Genomic DNA, 15657 nt, shown 5'->3' with positions numbered 1-15657 from the left:
TCTTCCGCGGGTGAAAAGAATCATTTCGTGAGCTTCTGTTTGATGGAAAACTTGCGAGACAGCCATTTTGCATTGCAGCATTTGGCTTCACCTGGTGCCGACTCGCGGTGTGTTGCCGTAGGCAGTGCGAAAATCCTCTACTATCCATCACGTCGGCCTCAAACTTTGAAACTTGCAGAGATAAAGGCTCAAAGGACAACGTCACTGCAGACGGAAAAAATCCGCACCTAGCAATAGCCCATTCTGTCCATGTATCGGCAGGTCATTGAGATGGGCTGTCCAGAGCGATTCGGTTCGGACACGTGCGTTTCTAGACAACCCAAGAAGCCACAGAGAATAGTATGATGGACACTGGGTATACACATGCTATTCGCTTTGACTGACATGTCTGCCGCGATAGTCTGCAGTCGTCGTCCTGGAAAGTGCCAAGCCCTGCAGGTAGAGGCTGCATGAGCAAGAGCCTGCGAATGGGACGGAAGCAATCTGCCAAACACGATTCATTACACAATCTCCACCTGACAAGCCTCTTGGACGATTCGACGGGTGGAACAGAAAGCTCCCAGCAGCTGAACATGATGTCGTTGGACGAGTCTGTTCCAGAGAGCCGCTCGCCCTGACAGCACGTCCGTCGTCGGGCCACAATAGTGTAGCATCACATGGGCAAATCTAAATGGCAATGGCAGTTAAAACTTGCAACCGCCCTTGTCCGATTTGAAGCCTCCCAAAAATAGATCTTGGCGATTTGCGATTCAGTTACGGCGAGGGGGGTTGGGGGGGGTAAGCCGGAGCATCTGTCTCGGGAGCACGTCAAAACATACGCATACACAAGACAGACAAACGGATACTGCCTTGCGGCTCGGGCCTGCGACGTGGATCCGCTGACATCAAATCGCCATGGCCCCTGCCCGTGACAGTCGTTGTTTGCCTGCTGGTGCCGCTGCCTCTAGGAAACTGACGTTTTGACTGCCAAGCAGCTGCGGGAACGAGCGGATAATTCGTCCTTGACCAGCCCGTGGCGGGCAGTGGCGGGCTGGCAGCCCAGGATTCGCGTGCATCGGATCGAGGGAGAGCTACGCAAGACCACACGCAGCCTTGCCTCCATGGTACGCGTCCGGGGTACACTGACGACGACTCAGCCTCTGCTGGCTGCCCAATGACTCAGAGAACTCGTGAAGGTTCGTTCACCAAGTCACTGACCGCTCGAGCGGGAAACGGTAAAAGGGGGGGGGTGGGAGGTGGAGTCGAGTCATCCGGAAAAGCCTCTTTGCTGCCTAGTTGAGCCCCAACGCTGAAAATAGATATAACGGGCTGTGTCTCTTCAAGAATCTCGATACCAAGGACCAAACCTCGGAACCTCGGTCACGTCGATAATCATTCAGCCCCTTCGTTTGGAGGCCAAGGACCCACTCACGCGCCCTCACGTGACCACTCTCCTGACTTTCCCTTTTCACGCTGGCTGGGCTCTGGATTTCCGCCGGGGCGGATCTTGACGATTCGACCCCTTTGAACCATATTTTTCAGGCCAGCAAACCGCCACCCCGAGCAGACGCTACCTACTACCTACGCCGACAGATTCACGACTTGGCATCGTCGGGCCCCGGGGCTTTCTACCAGTCGCCGGCCATCGCACCCACCGAGAGCGCACGAGCACCCGGCACCCGCGAGCGTCCTGATCGCACCACTCCCCGACGTCTCGCGCGCCTTGCGCCTGTGCCTTTTGGTCCACGCGGCGGTCGTCTTCTCCCGCCTCCCCTACCGCGAAAGGTGTCCTGGTGCCGTTGGAGAGCATTCTCGCCGTCGACATATCGAGGAGTCGTCGCCGCCGACGCCGCCGCCGCCGCCATGAGCGTCGCCTACGAGCCCAGGTCCTTTATACACGAAGGAGCCTACCCCCCCATTGGGGATGAGCACGATCATGGCACCGATCAACGTTTCACAGACTCGGAGGTCGCCGAGCACCTCAGCCATTACACGGCCGATGCGTCCCTCCTGGGCGACGATCGGGGCATCATGGGCGACGACGGGACCGGCTTGCAAGATGCCGCGCGGCTGGACCTTGGCGCGAACAGGTTTCAGTCGCCTATTCCAGTGTCTCTGCATGCGCCGTCAATACCCGAGCCCATTTCGGAGAGCAAGGACGCCTCGCCGGGCGTTGAATCACCGCCCTCGTCGCGGGTGAAGCCGATCCCCAAGCCTGATCGAGACGTCGCGAAGCAAGCCGATGGCAAGTTTCATTGTCCCCTGGATGACTGCAAGGAGGAAGTTCGCGCATTTTCCCGAAAATGCGAATGGAAGTCGGTGTCCCCCAATTCTTTCATCTCTTTTTTTTTTTTTGGTTTGCCCTTTGAGGATTCCAAGACTAATGCCCAAGCAGCAAGCACATGGACAAGCATGAGCGGCCGTACCGATGCCCAGCCATGGGATGCGAGAACCTCCCTGGCTTCACCTACTCGGGCGGCCTGCTGAGACACGAGCGCGAAGTGCACGGCAAACACGGCGGTCCCAAAAACACAGTCAACTGCCCGCATCCAAACTGCAAGCGGCATTCCGGGAAAGGGTTTTCGCGGCAGGAAAATCTCAACGAGCACTTGCGGCGCGTGCACACCAACGGCGACGGGGCGACGCCGCCCGCCGACTCGGTCGCGTCTCCGGACGGCAACGAAAGCGAAAAGTCGGGCCAGAAGCGCAAGCGCCGATCCAGCGGGCCGGGCGACGACCTCGACGAGCTTCGCGACGAAATCAAGCGAGTGCGCGAGGAGAATGAGAAACTCAAGTCGGAGATTGAGCAGCAGTCGCAGCATTCTCTGGCCATGATGGCCCAGATTGCAGAGCTACAAGACACCCTGCGACATGGGCTTGGACAGCACAGCTTAGGAGCACCAACGGCGCAGATGATTTAGGAACCCCGATCTGTCCCGGCGTTTCCACCACAAGACGAGCGGTACGCTCTTGCTCTCATCCAACTGCCATGCAGGTTCTCACCCTGAGGACAGGGTATGCACCAGGGCATGCGTCTCGATTCGGGAAAAATAAAAAAATAAAAATAAAAAAAAAAACACACGAAGGAATGGAAAATAGGACAAGGGGGAAAAACAAAAACCCACTCACTACCCACGACAAACAAGTGGAAATCATCGGTACATGATGAACGTTTTGAGACGACTGCACAAAAGAGCCCCCCTCTCCCGACGATGACACGCAAGCGATAGACTCATTCCACTCTGCTGTTTCCGATATCACTTTGCACCCTCTCCTTTCTGATGAGCGTTGCTGGACGAGCTTCTCGGCCTCTTTTCTTCGCCATCCCCCCCCCTTTTTTTTTCTTTTTCGCTTTTCTTTATTATTGTTTTTTCATTTGTTTTGGCAGCACGGCTCGGCGTTACGGACGGGGAAAGATACACAGATAAACACGGACAAGGGCGGCATTCACATGTAGGCAGTTTAACCGGCAGGGCGGGGGGGAATCTGGCGCGTCTTGCTTAGCATGAAAGTATCACAACTTTGGCTCGACCGACGGGGGGCGTTTTACTCCTGTTTCCGTCCCCTTTGATCACTGCGTGGCCTTGCTCCGTGCAAAAAGGGGGGGGATTATGCTTCCCCACAGGCGTTGACGGTGGTTTGTGGCACGGGTGGATGCCCGTCTGTGTTCATTCCCGCCGTCGGTGTTGCTAGTGCACCGATGACCGCCTTGTAGGATGTAGAACTCGCCGCTTCGAACAAGCCCTCTCGCCGGGGCGGTTGCGCGCCATCAACCCGTTCGTCGCGGACGTCGTCTCCCATCCGCTCGGGCTCTCCCCCGCGGCGCGTTGCGACAACGACGACCCCACGGGAAAAAAGAAGAAAGAAGTAAGAAGAAAACACGGCACGCAGGCGACGGGGACCATGACTCACATCACGAGCGCGAACGCGAGATACCGCGCACACCACCCAATCTCGCGCCGAGGTGGCGCCCTCTTTCTCCCGCGGATGCTGCCCTCGCATGACGCGCCGATCGTTGCCGCTCCGGGCTCTCTTTCTTTTTTCCTTTTTTTCCCCCCCCTTCTCTCTCTCTCTCTGTCTTTTCTGCGTCAGGTGACGGGGGTGCACCGGCTTTATGCTGGTTGGAACGGGGCAAGGACGGGTCATGAGGATGAAAAGGAAGCGGGGGACGGTCAGCTGGCGAGCTGCTCTGCAGCTTGGCGTTTGGTTGCACGGCGCACAGCGGAGGCACGAGGCCCGCGCACGTTGTCGCCTGGGGGCGCTTGGCATCCGCCTCCGCATCCGTTGGGGGGGGTGGGGGGGGCATGGGCAGCCGCGGCAGAGGCTGAAGGCAGCGCGAGTTCGCGCCGGTGTCGGAGGCGGCAGCACCACCTCGCAGCTGCGGACGGCTGGCCGCACCAAAACACTCTGCGCGGCATGACGGAATGGGGGGGAAAAAGAAGAAGGAAAAAAAAAAAACGGCCGTGGGGGGAAGGGCCGCTGGTCTGGCGGCAGGGCGGGCTGGCGCAGCGGAGGAGGATTGACTGACTGGTGCTGGCATCATGGCAGCGTGAGCGCCGGGTCATGGGCTCGCGACTTGCATGGGGGCGGGCGGGCATAGCAGGGGCGGGCATCGGCCGAGTGGGAAATTGGGCCTGGCGGCTTTGTAGGCGGGTTCCTGGCCACGGCGGCAGGCGGCAGGCGGCAGGCGGCAGGCGGCAGGCGGCGTGCCCGTCTGGCATTTTGGCGCTGGGCATTGGGATTGGGCATGAAATTTTCGATTCGCGCAGCGAGCACATGGCGTGCCGGGATGGATGGGGCAGCCGTGGGGAGTGCCTGGCATGGATGCGATGCCGAACGCATCGTATCTGCGGGCTGCCCTTGAGGAGAAATAAACTCGCAGCAACGGGCCGTGCAGCAAAGCAAAGCGAAGCGAAGCGAAACGAAGCAAAGCAAAGCAAAGGGGGTGTTTGTCACGAGCCCAGCAGACGAGAGCGCGTCGCCGTCGTCATTGTCACGGCCGCCACTCGACCACCCCGGCACGGGTGACCACGGGCCTCCTTTTTTTTTTTCTTTTTTTTTTTTTTTTGGCCATTTCATGTCTTGCCTTTTGTCCCCTTTGTTCCCGCTCGCTGCGCAGGGTCGAAAGGCTCACACGGGCCAACGTATTTTTTTTCCAGAGGTGACTGGCTGAGCCGGCTGTGGCAGAACGCGTCTGGTGTTAGCAGTTGGCCCGGGGACCCGAGACGGCGGGAATAGAAGCAACCACTGCGCACGCTGCGCACGCTGCGGCCCGTCGACCAGCGCGGCGAGGGTTGGTCGTAGCTGTGTCGTGGTTGTGGTCGTGGGTGCGTCGTCGTGGTCGTATTTGAATCCTGACGAGGCCTAAACTTCCAGCGCGCACGACTTCCAATCCGGTCATATCTGTCGCCAGGTTTGCCTGGCCTGACCTTGCCACCCCCCCCCCCCCCCCCCCCCAAGACGCCACCGCCACACCACCGAGGCGCAGAGCCTCCTCGACCTCCTCACCTGGTGCCTGCAAGCTCGGAAACAAACGATGGACACCAGTCCGTGACTTTGCCGCCGCGAGCACAGGATTTCCCGTCACGCGGCCGGCCTGTCGTGCCAGCTCTAACCTGACCAGACGCCGTGCGCCGCTTGGGACGACGGACGGCTACTGGCTGCCGCCGCCCCACTTTGCGCTCCAATCCCCCCCCCCGCAGCTTGGCTTGGCGGCGATGCGCAAAAAAGGCTCGGCTGCTTCCCGATGCTCGCAGTCGTAAAACAAAGTTGAGGGGCTTCTGGCGATAATGGCTTTTTCATGACCCTCCTCGGCACGCTCGTGACGTGGGATTCGGCGTCGGAACCCTCCTTTGCTCGCTTGACGCTTGGCAGCGTTTGCCGACAAATCCCATGACACGATAGATCCGTGATCAAGGAATGGATGCATTATCGTATCGGCCGGTGGGGGGGGGGGGGCGAGGAGGGGGGCGTGCGGCTAACGAGCAGCACCGCGGCTCCTGCCCTGGTCAACTGCAAACTGCAAAGTCCAAAGTCCAAACGCCAACGCTGCAAAGGCGGCAGGCACGCCCCTCAGATGCGCGGTACCTAGCACCTGCTGCCAGGTACCGGTGCCGCTCCCCCCCACTGCCTCCCCCACTGCCTCCCCCACTGCCCCCCCCCACTCCCGGGTCCCGAGCCCTGACTCTGACTCCTCAGTCCTGACTCCTGAGTCTGACCCCCAGATTTCTCCTCCTGTCAATGCATCCATTCGCTCAGTCTACGGACGTACCTGGCTTCGCTCTCCTTTCGCATATTCCGCATACGCTCGCCGTGTCATGGTCGTCGCCTTCTGTTCTCCGGATTGCCGCTTCGAGCCAATTGAGTCGTTCCGTGCGGGCCGACACCCCATCAAGCCTTCAATCTCGTCTCCCAGAGTTTGAACCTTGCGACACACAGAAATCGACATGGCCATGAGCCCATGGCACCCACGTCGCCATTTAATCCCAGTCAAACCAACCTCCACCGGCTCCAACACTCCCCACTCCATTCCAAACGGCCTTGCTTGATTTGGCAGTGGCCTCTCCGAGCCTCCGAGCCCATGCTGTCCAGTGTCTACTGTCTCTTGTAAGTTTGCAAGTCCCCTGTTTCCTTGTTTCCCGGCCCGTCCGTCCAACGAGTTTCTGCTATATTAGCATCACCTGGGGGGGGGAGAAGGGGCGGCCTGGTGCGCATGAGACACCAGAGTCAACGTGAGAAGAGTCACAGGACCAACCAAAGTCTGCTACACCAGTGCCGCAGGAGTGCTGATGTCCTATTCCAGCCCGGCCAACTTGATTCCGATCAAGGCCTTCTCCTTTCTTTGTCCCTTCTCGGCGGTGCAGTAACCTTCGTCAACACTCAACCAGTGTCATTCCTGGAGTCCGAGACTCTCCACATCGGAAAGCGGGCCTGGCCTGGAACAAGCCCCTGTCCATCCTCCTTGCTGGGAGAACTTTGTTCTCATGCTGGCGGGCGGCTTTGCGGGCTTTGTACAGCTACATTTCTGTCTTTGTGCAACAAGCCTGGACCATGGGCGGGTACGCCCACGATTCCATCCGTGCATGCATCGGCATTAATTGCATCTCTCGCACAACCTACCACTGCACCCCCCCCCCCCCTGACCCGGTTCATCTTTCTCTGGATCACGGTTGTTATCGGTTGCATCGGTTGTATCCAGCCATCATACCCACTTGCAAGATTCCCACATCGTCAAGCTCGCATCACATGTTCGTCCCTGTTATAAATACCATGGGGGAGAACCTCTATGAGGTCGTGGTTGAGACGTCTCGGTCGTCAATCTGCTCGTCCTGTATCCAGCACATCCTGTTGCGGATCCCCGGCGCCATGAAGTTCCTCGGCTACGCCTCGGCAGCCGTCTTGTCTCTGCTGGGATCGCGGGTGGAAGCTGATTCCACCTACTGGCCTGCGAGGCCTCCTGCCCTTCCACTGGCCGTCAGAAACCCCTATCTCAACGTATGGCTCAATAAGGAAGTGAACGGGCCCAATCCGATTCTTCCCGGCCAATGGCCTCGGTTTTGGACGTAAGTCTGAAGGATCGTCGAGGGAAAAAGGACGGCGAGACTGTTGGGGCCTGTAACCTTTTTTTTTTCCGTTCCCCCTTTTCTAAAAAAAAAAAAAAAAAGGACACTCGGGGAGTAGGAGGAGCAGACTATTTGCTGATGGCGGCCACCTGGCGTTAGTACTGGGATTCAGGGATGGCAAGGCTTCGTCAAGGTCGACGGCGTGGCATACAACTGGATGGGCGGCGCAACCGGAGCGCCCCTTGTCGACCAACTGAACGTGACGTATACCTCGACCCGGTCCATCTTTACCTTTTCCGTCGCCGGCAAGGTCACTTTGAACGTCGAGTTCCTGTCACCAGTTTACCCAACCGACCTGAAACGCCAGTCCATCCCCTTCTCCTATCTCATCGTCAAGGCCAGGTCTCTCGACGGCGCCTCCCACAGCGTGCAGGTGTATTCCGACGTTTCCGGAGGTGAGCAGAAGCTGAAACCCCCCTCGTCGGGCTGCGGCACCCGCTTTGCGCTAACGCTTTACGCGGGCAGAGTTTGCCTCGGGCGATGACAATGCCGTCGTCAAGTGGGAAACGGCCAGCGCCTCTGGCGTACGCAGCCACAAGTTCTACAAGGCAAAACAGAGCGTGTTTCAAGAAGACGGCGACAACGCCGCCTGGGGCAACTGGTACTGGTCGACGGCCGACGCCAACGGCTTAACCTACAGAATCGGCGCCGACACGGCCGTTCGAGGGCAGTTCCTCAAGCAGGGCAAGTTGGACAATACGGTTGACACCGAGTACCGCGCCGTCAACGACAGATGGTAAGCACATGGAGCAAGCAACCAAAACCCCGTGAGAAGACACGGCCAACCGGGGGGGGGGGGGGGGGGGGGCGACCAAGTGCTAACGCGGCAATTCTTTTTTTCTTTTAAAAGGCCCGTCTTTGCGTTTGCCCGCGACCTGGGCAGCGTCAAGGGAAGCTGGGCCCGGACAATCTTCACCATTGGCGTGGCGCAAAAGGACGGCATCCAGTTCACCGGCCAGGCCAAGGAGCCTCGCAGCGTGCCGTCGCTGTGGACGGCCTACCTTGCCGAGGAGGACCTGGCGGGCTTCTTCTACAAGGACTACGACAACGCGGCGCGGGCGTCGGACGGCATGGACGCGCGCATCCAGAAGGACTCGGTCGCCGCCGGGGGCCAGGACTACGCCACCATGACGACGCTGGTGCTGCGGCAGATTTTCGGCGCGCTCGCCTACACGGGCGCAGCCGACGACCCGTACATCTTCCTCAAGGAGATCTCGTCCAACAGCGACATCCAGACGGTCGACGTCATCTTCCCGGCCTTCCCGGCCCTGCTGTACCTGAACCCGGACCTGCTCAAGCACCTGCTGGAGCCGCTGCTGATCAACGACCGGTACCACTACCCCAACGACTTTGCGCAGCACGACCTGGGCCGCTTCCCCCGGGCAAACGGGCATCCCAAGGGCGACGACGAGCAGATGCCGCTGGAGGAGTGCGGCAACATGATTCTCATGATGCTGGCCTACTCGCAGATCAAGGAGGACGACGGGTACCTGGCCGACAACTGGGACCTGCTGGTCAAGTGGGCCGGGTACATGATCAAGGACGCCAAGATTCCCGCGCAGCAGCTGTCGACCGACGACTTTGCCGGACATCTTGCGTAAGACAACAGCTTCCGTACATGCTCCCGTTTCCCCCAACGGCTAACCAACACCTCCCCCCACCCCCGCAGAAACCAGACCAACCTGGCCATCAAGGGCATCATAGCCCTGCAGGCCATGTCGCAGGTCGCCACCAAGGCCGGCCACGACGACCAGAGCCAAAAGTACGCCGACCTCGCCAAGGAATACCTGGCCTTCTGGACCCAGCACGGCGTCAACCAGAAGGCCGGCCACACCACGCTCCAGTACGACAAGGCCGACTCGTACGGTAGGTCCTCCCCCCCCCCCCCCCCCCCCCTCCCCCGAAACATCCCCCTTGCCACCACCACCAGCGCCGTCTAACACCGTCTGACACCGTCACCCCCCCAGGCCTCCTGTACAACATCTACCCGGACAAGCTGCTCAAGCTCGACCTCATCCCCCAGCGCATCTACGACATGCAGAGCGACTTCTACCTCGCCAAGCAGCAAAAGTACGGCGCCATCCTCGACACCCGCGCCACCTGGACCAAGACGGACTGGGAAATGTTCGCCGCGGCCGTGGCCAAGCCCGCCACCCGGCGCATGTTCATCACCAAGATTGCGCGCTGGATCGGCGAGACGCCCACCTGGCGCGCCATGACGGACCTGTACGACGTCGCCACGGGCGACTACCCGGCCAACCTGCAGTTTACGGCGCGGCCCGTCATGGGGGGTTTGTTTGCGCCGCTGGCGCTTTGAAGGGAGCTGTTGCATCTGGGGTTTCTCTCTGATTTTTTCTCTTGTTCTTGGCCCATTATGTTTGGTCCTTTCGCCGTGGTGCCTTGTAGGACGCGACGGATGGGCCATCAGCTCCTGCTGCTCTCTTTTACACTTTGCATGCTTTGTATATATGTGGGATTTCAACACGAGCGGGGTCAGATCCTTTGCAGACGACTTGGCCGTGCGAAACGGTGCGAAACGGTCTCGTGAGCAGTACAGTAGCCGTGTTACGATGTGCTGAGGGTCAGCTGTCGCTTCGCCTCGAGTTCCCTGATAATGCCGCTTAGCTAGCTCCCCGTAGCAAAGGTCCAGCGTGTTACGGACGGACGCATCTAATGATGTATGTGGGGCTACACGTCTTGGAGAAGGCGGAGCTGAAATAATTCCATCGACCATGGTGGGTTTGTAGGAGGTTGATTTCTTCAGCTCGTTTGGATGAACTCTCCACCTTTCGTAACCTTCCTACCCTAACCCACAGAGCTCGCCCGTCCGGGTAATGACAATACCAGTGATAGACTTTGCCTGGCAGCCACGAGGTCTAGGGTAGGCTGGCTGACTGTAAATGTGTGTGTGTGTGTGTGTGTGCGTGTATATGCCTGCGGGCGGTGGTTTCCGCCAAGGGTAGGGCCGGTAGGGCCGGTAGGCAGACCAGAAGCGTCTGTCTGATACAGCCGGCCGTCTGTCTACGCGCACACACCACAGGCGCACATTCCGTCTGCTTGCCCGCGCAAAAGGGGGCCAGGATCGTCGGGGCGAGATGCGTGCACGGCCCGCGACGCCGACGAGGACGGACACGCGCCGCCGGCTCGACGCTCAAGGTGGACGGACATGCACGCAAGCACGATGAAAGAAGAGAAGGGAGAAGAAGAATGTTTTCTTGTTTTATAAGAAAAAAAAAAAAAAAAAAAAACACCCCGACGAGAAGAAGAAGAAAAGAAAAGGGTGGGAGAAGGGACAAGGGAGCAAAATAAAAAGGTACATAAAATCCAGGCATTAGGCGGCGCGTGGCCAAGTTTTAAAAAGAGTACTATGTCGCAAAGGAGAAGAAGAGAAAAAAGAGAAAAAAGAAGAAAAGAAGAAAAAAAAAAAAAGACAAAAGAAAAAGAGAAAAAAGAAGAAAAGAAGAAAAAAGAAGAAGACAGAAGAAAAAGAGAAAAAAGAGAAAAAAGAAGAAAAGAAGAAAAAAAAAAGAAGACAAAAGAAAAAGAGAAAAAAGAGGAAAAGAAGAAAAAAGAAGAAGACAGAAGAAAAAGAGAAAAAAGAGAAAAAAGAAGAAAAGAAGAAAAAAAAAAGAAGACAAAAGAAAAAGAGAAAAAAGAGGAAAAGAAGAAAAAAGAAGAAGACAGAAGAAAAAGAGAAAAAAGAGGAAAAGAAGAAAAAAGAAGAACAAAAAAGAAGAGACGAGAAAAAAAGGCAAAAAATGCCGCGGGCTAGCTGGCCGTTTTGCACTGGTCCGCCGTCGTGATGTCCCTCCTTCTTTGCCCCAACTTGCGCCTGGCCAAACGCTTGCTAGGACCCCCCACGTTCATGTGTTCGTTTCCATGTCTTTTGATTAAAAAAAAAAAAAATAGAGGGGGAATATAAAAACAAAAAAATGCATGCCCTGCTGCTCCGCGCGTCATTCGAGCCGTTGTTCCCAACGCCGAAAAATTACCCCCCCCCCCCCCCGGGGCCTGGTTTTCCCATCGGCTTGCTTTCCCATCGGCCTGGCCTAGTCACCCCTGCTGCTTGTCCGCAGCTTGTCCCCGTCGAGGGCGTGCTCCGTCTCCTGCGTGTGGTTCGACCTCGCGTCCGCAAGCTCCAGCTCGCTGGCGGCATCGCGTGCTCGGAGTCGCCGCATCGCCAGGCTGCTGTGCCGGCGTGGCTTGGATCTCGCCTCGCTGCTGTGGGACGAGCTGCCAAACGTCCGGGGCCACAAGCGCACGAGGATGAGCCGCATGGTCGGCAGGCAGGCGCACATGAGGCCGACGTTGATTTCAATCGTCGACCACCAGGCCGTTTCCCAAAGGTCCCAGGTCGGGTTGCCTGCGCTGTAAAAGTACATGAGCGAGTGGAGTCGCATGATGGACACGACGGTCACGCTGTGCAGGTTTTGTGTCGGTCAGCATTCGCCCCAGAAGCGAGAGAGAGAGAGAGAGACGGAGAGAGAGAGAAAGAGAGAAGCTCGACTCACAAAGTGCCAGTCATAAACATTATGCCAACGCCAACCTTCTTCTTCCAGTGCAGCCCCAGCTTGCTAATCTGCGCCAAGGGGATGCCTATCATCCATATGTCCAGGCCCACGCTCATGGCTGCGTTGGCCCATCCCAGCATGTTGATATTCATGCACTTCCCGGCCTTGTCTTGGTCGTACCGCGACCAGTAGAAGTTCACCGGCGAGCACTGGAAGATTGTGGCCACCTCGAAGACGAGACCAAAGCCGACCGCGGCGACTACTGTGCTCCACAGCATACGTCGCACCGCCTGGCCAGGGAATATGCTGAGGTAAAAGAGCAGCAGGCTGAGCTTGATGGAGGCGCTCAGGAAAATGTAGATGGTCTGCTGGATGAAGAAGTAAAAGGAAAACGTCACGATGGTCGCCGAATCCAGAGTCCAGATATCCTTGCCCAGGCCGTAGTGGGTAAGTCCCACGGTGTTGAGGACCGTGCAAGGAACGCCAGCCAGAAGGGACGCGCATATCATCCAGTCGTCAGGCTTGAGGCCCCGGTTCACGCTAAAGAAGAGCTTGAACCCGAGGCGCAGAATGATGAGGCTCGCAGTGATCGCGCACAGGCTAATGCTTGTGCTGTCGTAACGAGCTGCCCGATCTCTGGGTTGGTAGCCGCAGCTCACTTTTGTCAGATTCTTGATGACTGCGCGAAAATGGAAAAAATGAAAAAAAAAAAAAAAATGTCAGATTGTCTGCTCCTTTGACGTTGTCTGGGGGGGGGGGGGGGTTCCCTTGGTCTTTCGTACCCAACTGGTCGGAAAAAGTGCAGGCTGCCTGAACGCATGCCGCGAGGCCTTGCGCGGTCGAATCTTCTGAGCAGAGGCACGATGCGTCTGAGCAATTCGGCGCCGAAAGGGATGTTGCGACGCATTTTGCCTGTGCAAACTGCGTGAGCGTCTTGACAGGGGCCAATGGACCAAGGCCTTTTTCCTCGATGCGAGTGAATAAAGGCACGCGGCATGGAAACTCACTCCGCAGGAAGGCACCCGGGCCAGGTAGCGAGGCAGGTCAGCATCAGATGATGGAGAAGTCGGCGGCAGCGCTGGCGTCGTGGCGGACGATGGTGATGACGTAGGCGAGGGCGAGGGCGAGGGCGAGGGCGAGGGCGACGGCGGCAAAGAAGGAGAAGCCGATTCTGCTCCTCGACAGATGCCAGACGCACACGCGGCAAGCAAAAGGCTTCGGATGTGGAAACGCATCCCGGTGACCGGTGCCGCTGTGTGGCTCACCTGGGCTGCGACAAGCAAGGGCGGCGTGAAGAGGCTTGTGAGATGGGAAAAGAGGCCGGCCGTGGAACTAGAGCGACAGTTGCCGCGGAACCGTGGGCTGATGGCGGTCTTTTCTTTAGGTTTCGTTTCCTCTTTTCCCCGGTGCCCTCTTCCTGCTTGTCCCAAAGACGGATCCCAGAGACATGTCCAAGAAACAGCTCATGGCTAAACGGCCGGGTTAATGTATCCCCCCCACGCCCTTGCCGGCGAATAAAAGGGGGGTTCTGCCATCTCATGGCCCTTGTTTGCTGAAAGTCGAAAGTCGAGGCGATCAACTGCCGATGGAGCATGGATCAAGGACGTCGGGCCCAGGATGGATGAAGCCGAGACGCGATTGGAAAGGCTTGAGAAAGGTGTTCCATGGCATGCCGGGTCTAAACTGGGTCAAAGAAACCCCCTCCCCGGATTTCCACGTGCCGATGGGACAGAGCCCACCCGGGAGATGGCGCACCGAGGCACGGATGCTGATGTCCAGGGGGGGGAAGGCTGGGTTGCTAATTTCGCTGCGAGACACGAAGCAGCTGCCGATGCAAAGCAACGGCCGCGGGGTCTTGAGCCCGGCTCGAGCCTGGCAGCAGCCGGAAGAGCTTCACATGCAGGTGGCCGTGGAAGCTGCCGCCGTGGACGAGCAGGATGAGACGAGGGGAAGGAAGGGATCGTTTCTGCAGGGGTTTCTGTTGCGCCTGCTGCCTGTTGGTGCCGGTTGGTGCCGGTTGGTGCCGGTTGGTGCCTCTTGCTGTGTCTTTTCCATCTCTTTCCGTGTCTTTTGCATGTCGTCCTGCCTTCATTATCCGGTGTTGCCACACGTCTTGCTGCGTCTTCCTGTTGTCTTGCCGGGTGTTGCATGTTGCATTGCAATTCTTGGTTTCCAGTTTTTTTTTTTTTTTGTCTTCCTTCCTGCCGCAAGAGTCAGAGACATGCGTCTGTGAAAAGCGGGGCCTCTCCCCATTTAGGTATCGGCTAACGGTGGCCACGGCAAGCCGGATGGGGGCTTTGGCTTTGACTCTGACTATGATATTTTATTTCCATCCGGGTTTATTCTTCGTTCATTCGTCATATTTTTAATTTCAATTTCGCAATGTCCCAGGTTTTTTCTTTCTTTCCCTCCTTTTTTGCTCGTCTCTCCCCTCTCTGGGGAGAATCAGGGGGGCCTGGATCCCCCCAGCACAGCCCCGCTCGGGTCAGGTCACCCGCGGCCGAAACCCAGTCGTGTCTGGTGCCTCCAGCAGCGTCCAACGTTTGGGCCTGAGGTACGTAGGTACATGTAGCCATCGGCCCCGAGCAGGGTGTGGCGCACCTGCGCGCTGGAAAACATGACATGCATCTCTGCGCTGACGCCTTGCGCTGACGGCGCGCGCAACCCCGCAGGGTCCCGCCTTTCCGGCGGGGCGACGCACGAGCCGCACCAAGACAACTCTCGACAAATCCCCTGGTGCAGACTTTTTTTTGCATCGGAGCAGGGTGTAGGCTAATAGGAAAAAAAAAAAAAAACCTTGCAAGAAGAGGATGCGGTCAGCAGACGCAGCAGTGCTGTCACGGAGAAAAAAAAAAAAAAGGAAAAAAAAATACCAGCAGCTTAGGGCCTGGCGCGCTGGCGTGCAAATGACTTGAGAAATAAGGTGGTGGTGGTTAAGTTGGTGGTAGTGGTGGTGGTGGCGGTGATGGTGGCTGGCGGGGAGGATCAAATAGGTTGTGCTGTCGATTGTCCTTGAGCCAGCGCGCTAAATTAGCGCGTTTCTCTTGGCAATTATTCCTTTTCTCGGGCATGTAAGCGGCCCCTGCTGGCGCGATGCGTCGCCAGCAGGGTTTGCCGTTGTTCTAGGATGGTTTCCATAAGATTATGTTGCAGATTCTTACTGATTCCGGCAAGGCGCCATCATCTATGGCGAGAGCGCCAGCTACATCGCACTTGTTGGACGGAGTACGGAGCACGGAGCACGAGGAGGGCACGTGCAACATGCATAGGAGCGTACCTGATCCCCATAAAAAGGTGGGTCAGGCACCATTTTAAGGCGTATGTACATATGTACATAGGGGGGGTCGCGGCCGCGCGCCGGCGTCCGGAGCCCGCTCCGACCTCGGGGTCGCCAACCGTGCCCCTCGCCCGGCCCGTCAGTCATGGCCGGTTCCGGCGGCGGTCTGCCGGGCAGATGCCTCGGGGGTCCCGGACTCGGCAGCCCTTTTTTTTTTTTTTGCTTCTTTTTCTTTCTTTCTTCTTCTTTGTTCTTGTTATTTTTTTTT

The 15657-nt window shown here is 57.7% G+C and overlaps 6 protein-coding genes across 6 annotated transcripts; 4 read left to right on the top strand and 2 right to left on the bottom strand.

Annotated features, from left to right (window-relative positions):
• Positions 1 to 249: 249 nt before the first annotated feature.
• On the top strand, positions 250 to 617 carry UV8b_07568 (uncharacterized protein; the record flags this gene model as incomplete). Its single annotated transcript, XM_043145065.1, has 2 exons — positions 250 to 339; positions 408 to 617. The coding sequence occupies 2 exons, from the start codon at positions 250 to 252 to the stop codon at positions 615 to 617; spliced, it is 300 nt and encodes a 99-aa protein (XP_043001000.1).
• Positions 618 to 1842: 1225 nt separating this feature from the next.
• Positions 1843 to 2900, top strand: UV8b_07567 (uncharacterized protein; the record flags this gene model as incomplete). The annotated part of the gene is made up of 2 exons (XM_043145064.1): positions 1843 to 2294; positions 2375 to 2900. The coding sequence occupies 2 exons, from the start codon at positions 1843 to 1845 to the stop codon at positions 2898 to 2900; spliced, it is 978 nt and encodes a 325-aa protein (XP_043000999.1).
• Positions 2901 to 3379: 479 nt separating this feature from the next.
• UV8b_07566 (uncharacterized protein) lies at positions 3380 to 3780 on the bottom strand (the record flags this gene model as incomplete). Its single annotated transcript, XM_043145063.1, has 2 exons — positions 3380 to 3465; positions 3603 to 3780. 2 exons carry the CDS (start codon positions 3778 to 3780, stop codon positions 3380 to 3382), a joined length of 264 nt encoding a protein of 87 aa, XP_043000998.1.
• A 3444-nt stretch (positions 3781 to 7224) lies between these two features.
• UV8b_07565 (uncharacterized protein) lies at positions 7225 to 9918 on the top strand (the record flags this gene model as incomplete). Its single annotated transcript, XM_043145062.1, has 6 exons — positions 7225 to 7541; positions 7701 to 7996; positions 8067 to 8337; positions 8452 to 9198; positions 9271 to 9467; positions 9569 to 9918. 6 exons carry the CDS (start codon positions 7225 to 7227, stop codon positions 9916 to 9918), a joined length of 2178 nt encoding a protein of 725 aa, XP_043000997.1.
• Positions 9919 to 11650: 1732 nt separating this feature from the next.
• On the bottom strand, positions 11651 to 13347 carry UV8b_07564 (uncharacterized protein; the record flags this gene model as incomplete). The annotated part of the gene is made up of 4 exons (XM_043145061.1): positions 11651 to 12020; positions 12113 to 12791; positions 12895 to 13024; positions 13120 to 13347. The coding sequence occupies 4 exons, from the start codon at positions 13345 to 13347 to the stop codon at positions 11651 to 11653; spliced, it is 1407 nt and encodes a 468-aa protein (XP_043000996.1).
• A 382-nt stretch (positions 13348 to 13729) lies between these two features.
• Positions 13730 to 14053, top strand: UV8b_07563 (uncharacterized protein; the record flags this gene model as incomplete). The annotated part of the gene is made up of 1 exon (XM_043145060.1): positions 13730 to 14053. One exon carries the CDS (start codon positions 13730 to 13732, stop codon positions 14051 to 14053), a length of 324 nt encoding a protein of 107 aa, XP_043000995.1.
• Between the last annotated feature and the right edge of the window lie 1604 nt (positions 14054 to 15657).

The sequence above is a fragment of the Ustilaginoidea virens genome, chromosome 6 (genome assembly GCF_000687475.1).
Source record: "Ustilaginoidea virens chromosome 6, complete sequence".
Classification (NCBI taxonomy): Eukaryota; Fungi; Ascomycota; class Sordariomycetes; order Hypocreales; family Clavicipitaceae; genus Ustilaginoidea; species Ustilaginoidea virens.
The sequence above is the reverse complement of the archived record's forward strand: the minus strand, read 5'-3'. Positions and strand labels throughout refer to the sequence as shown.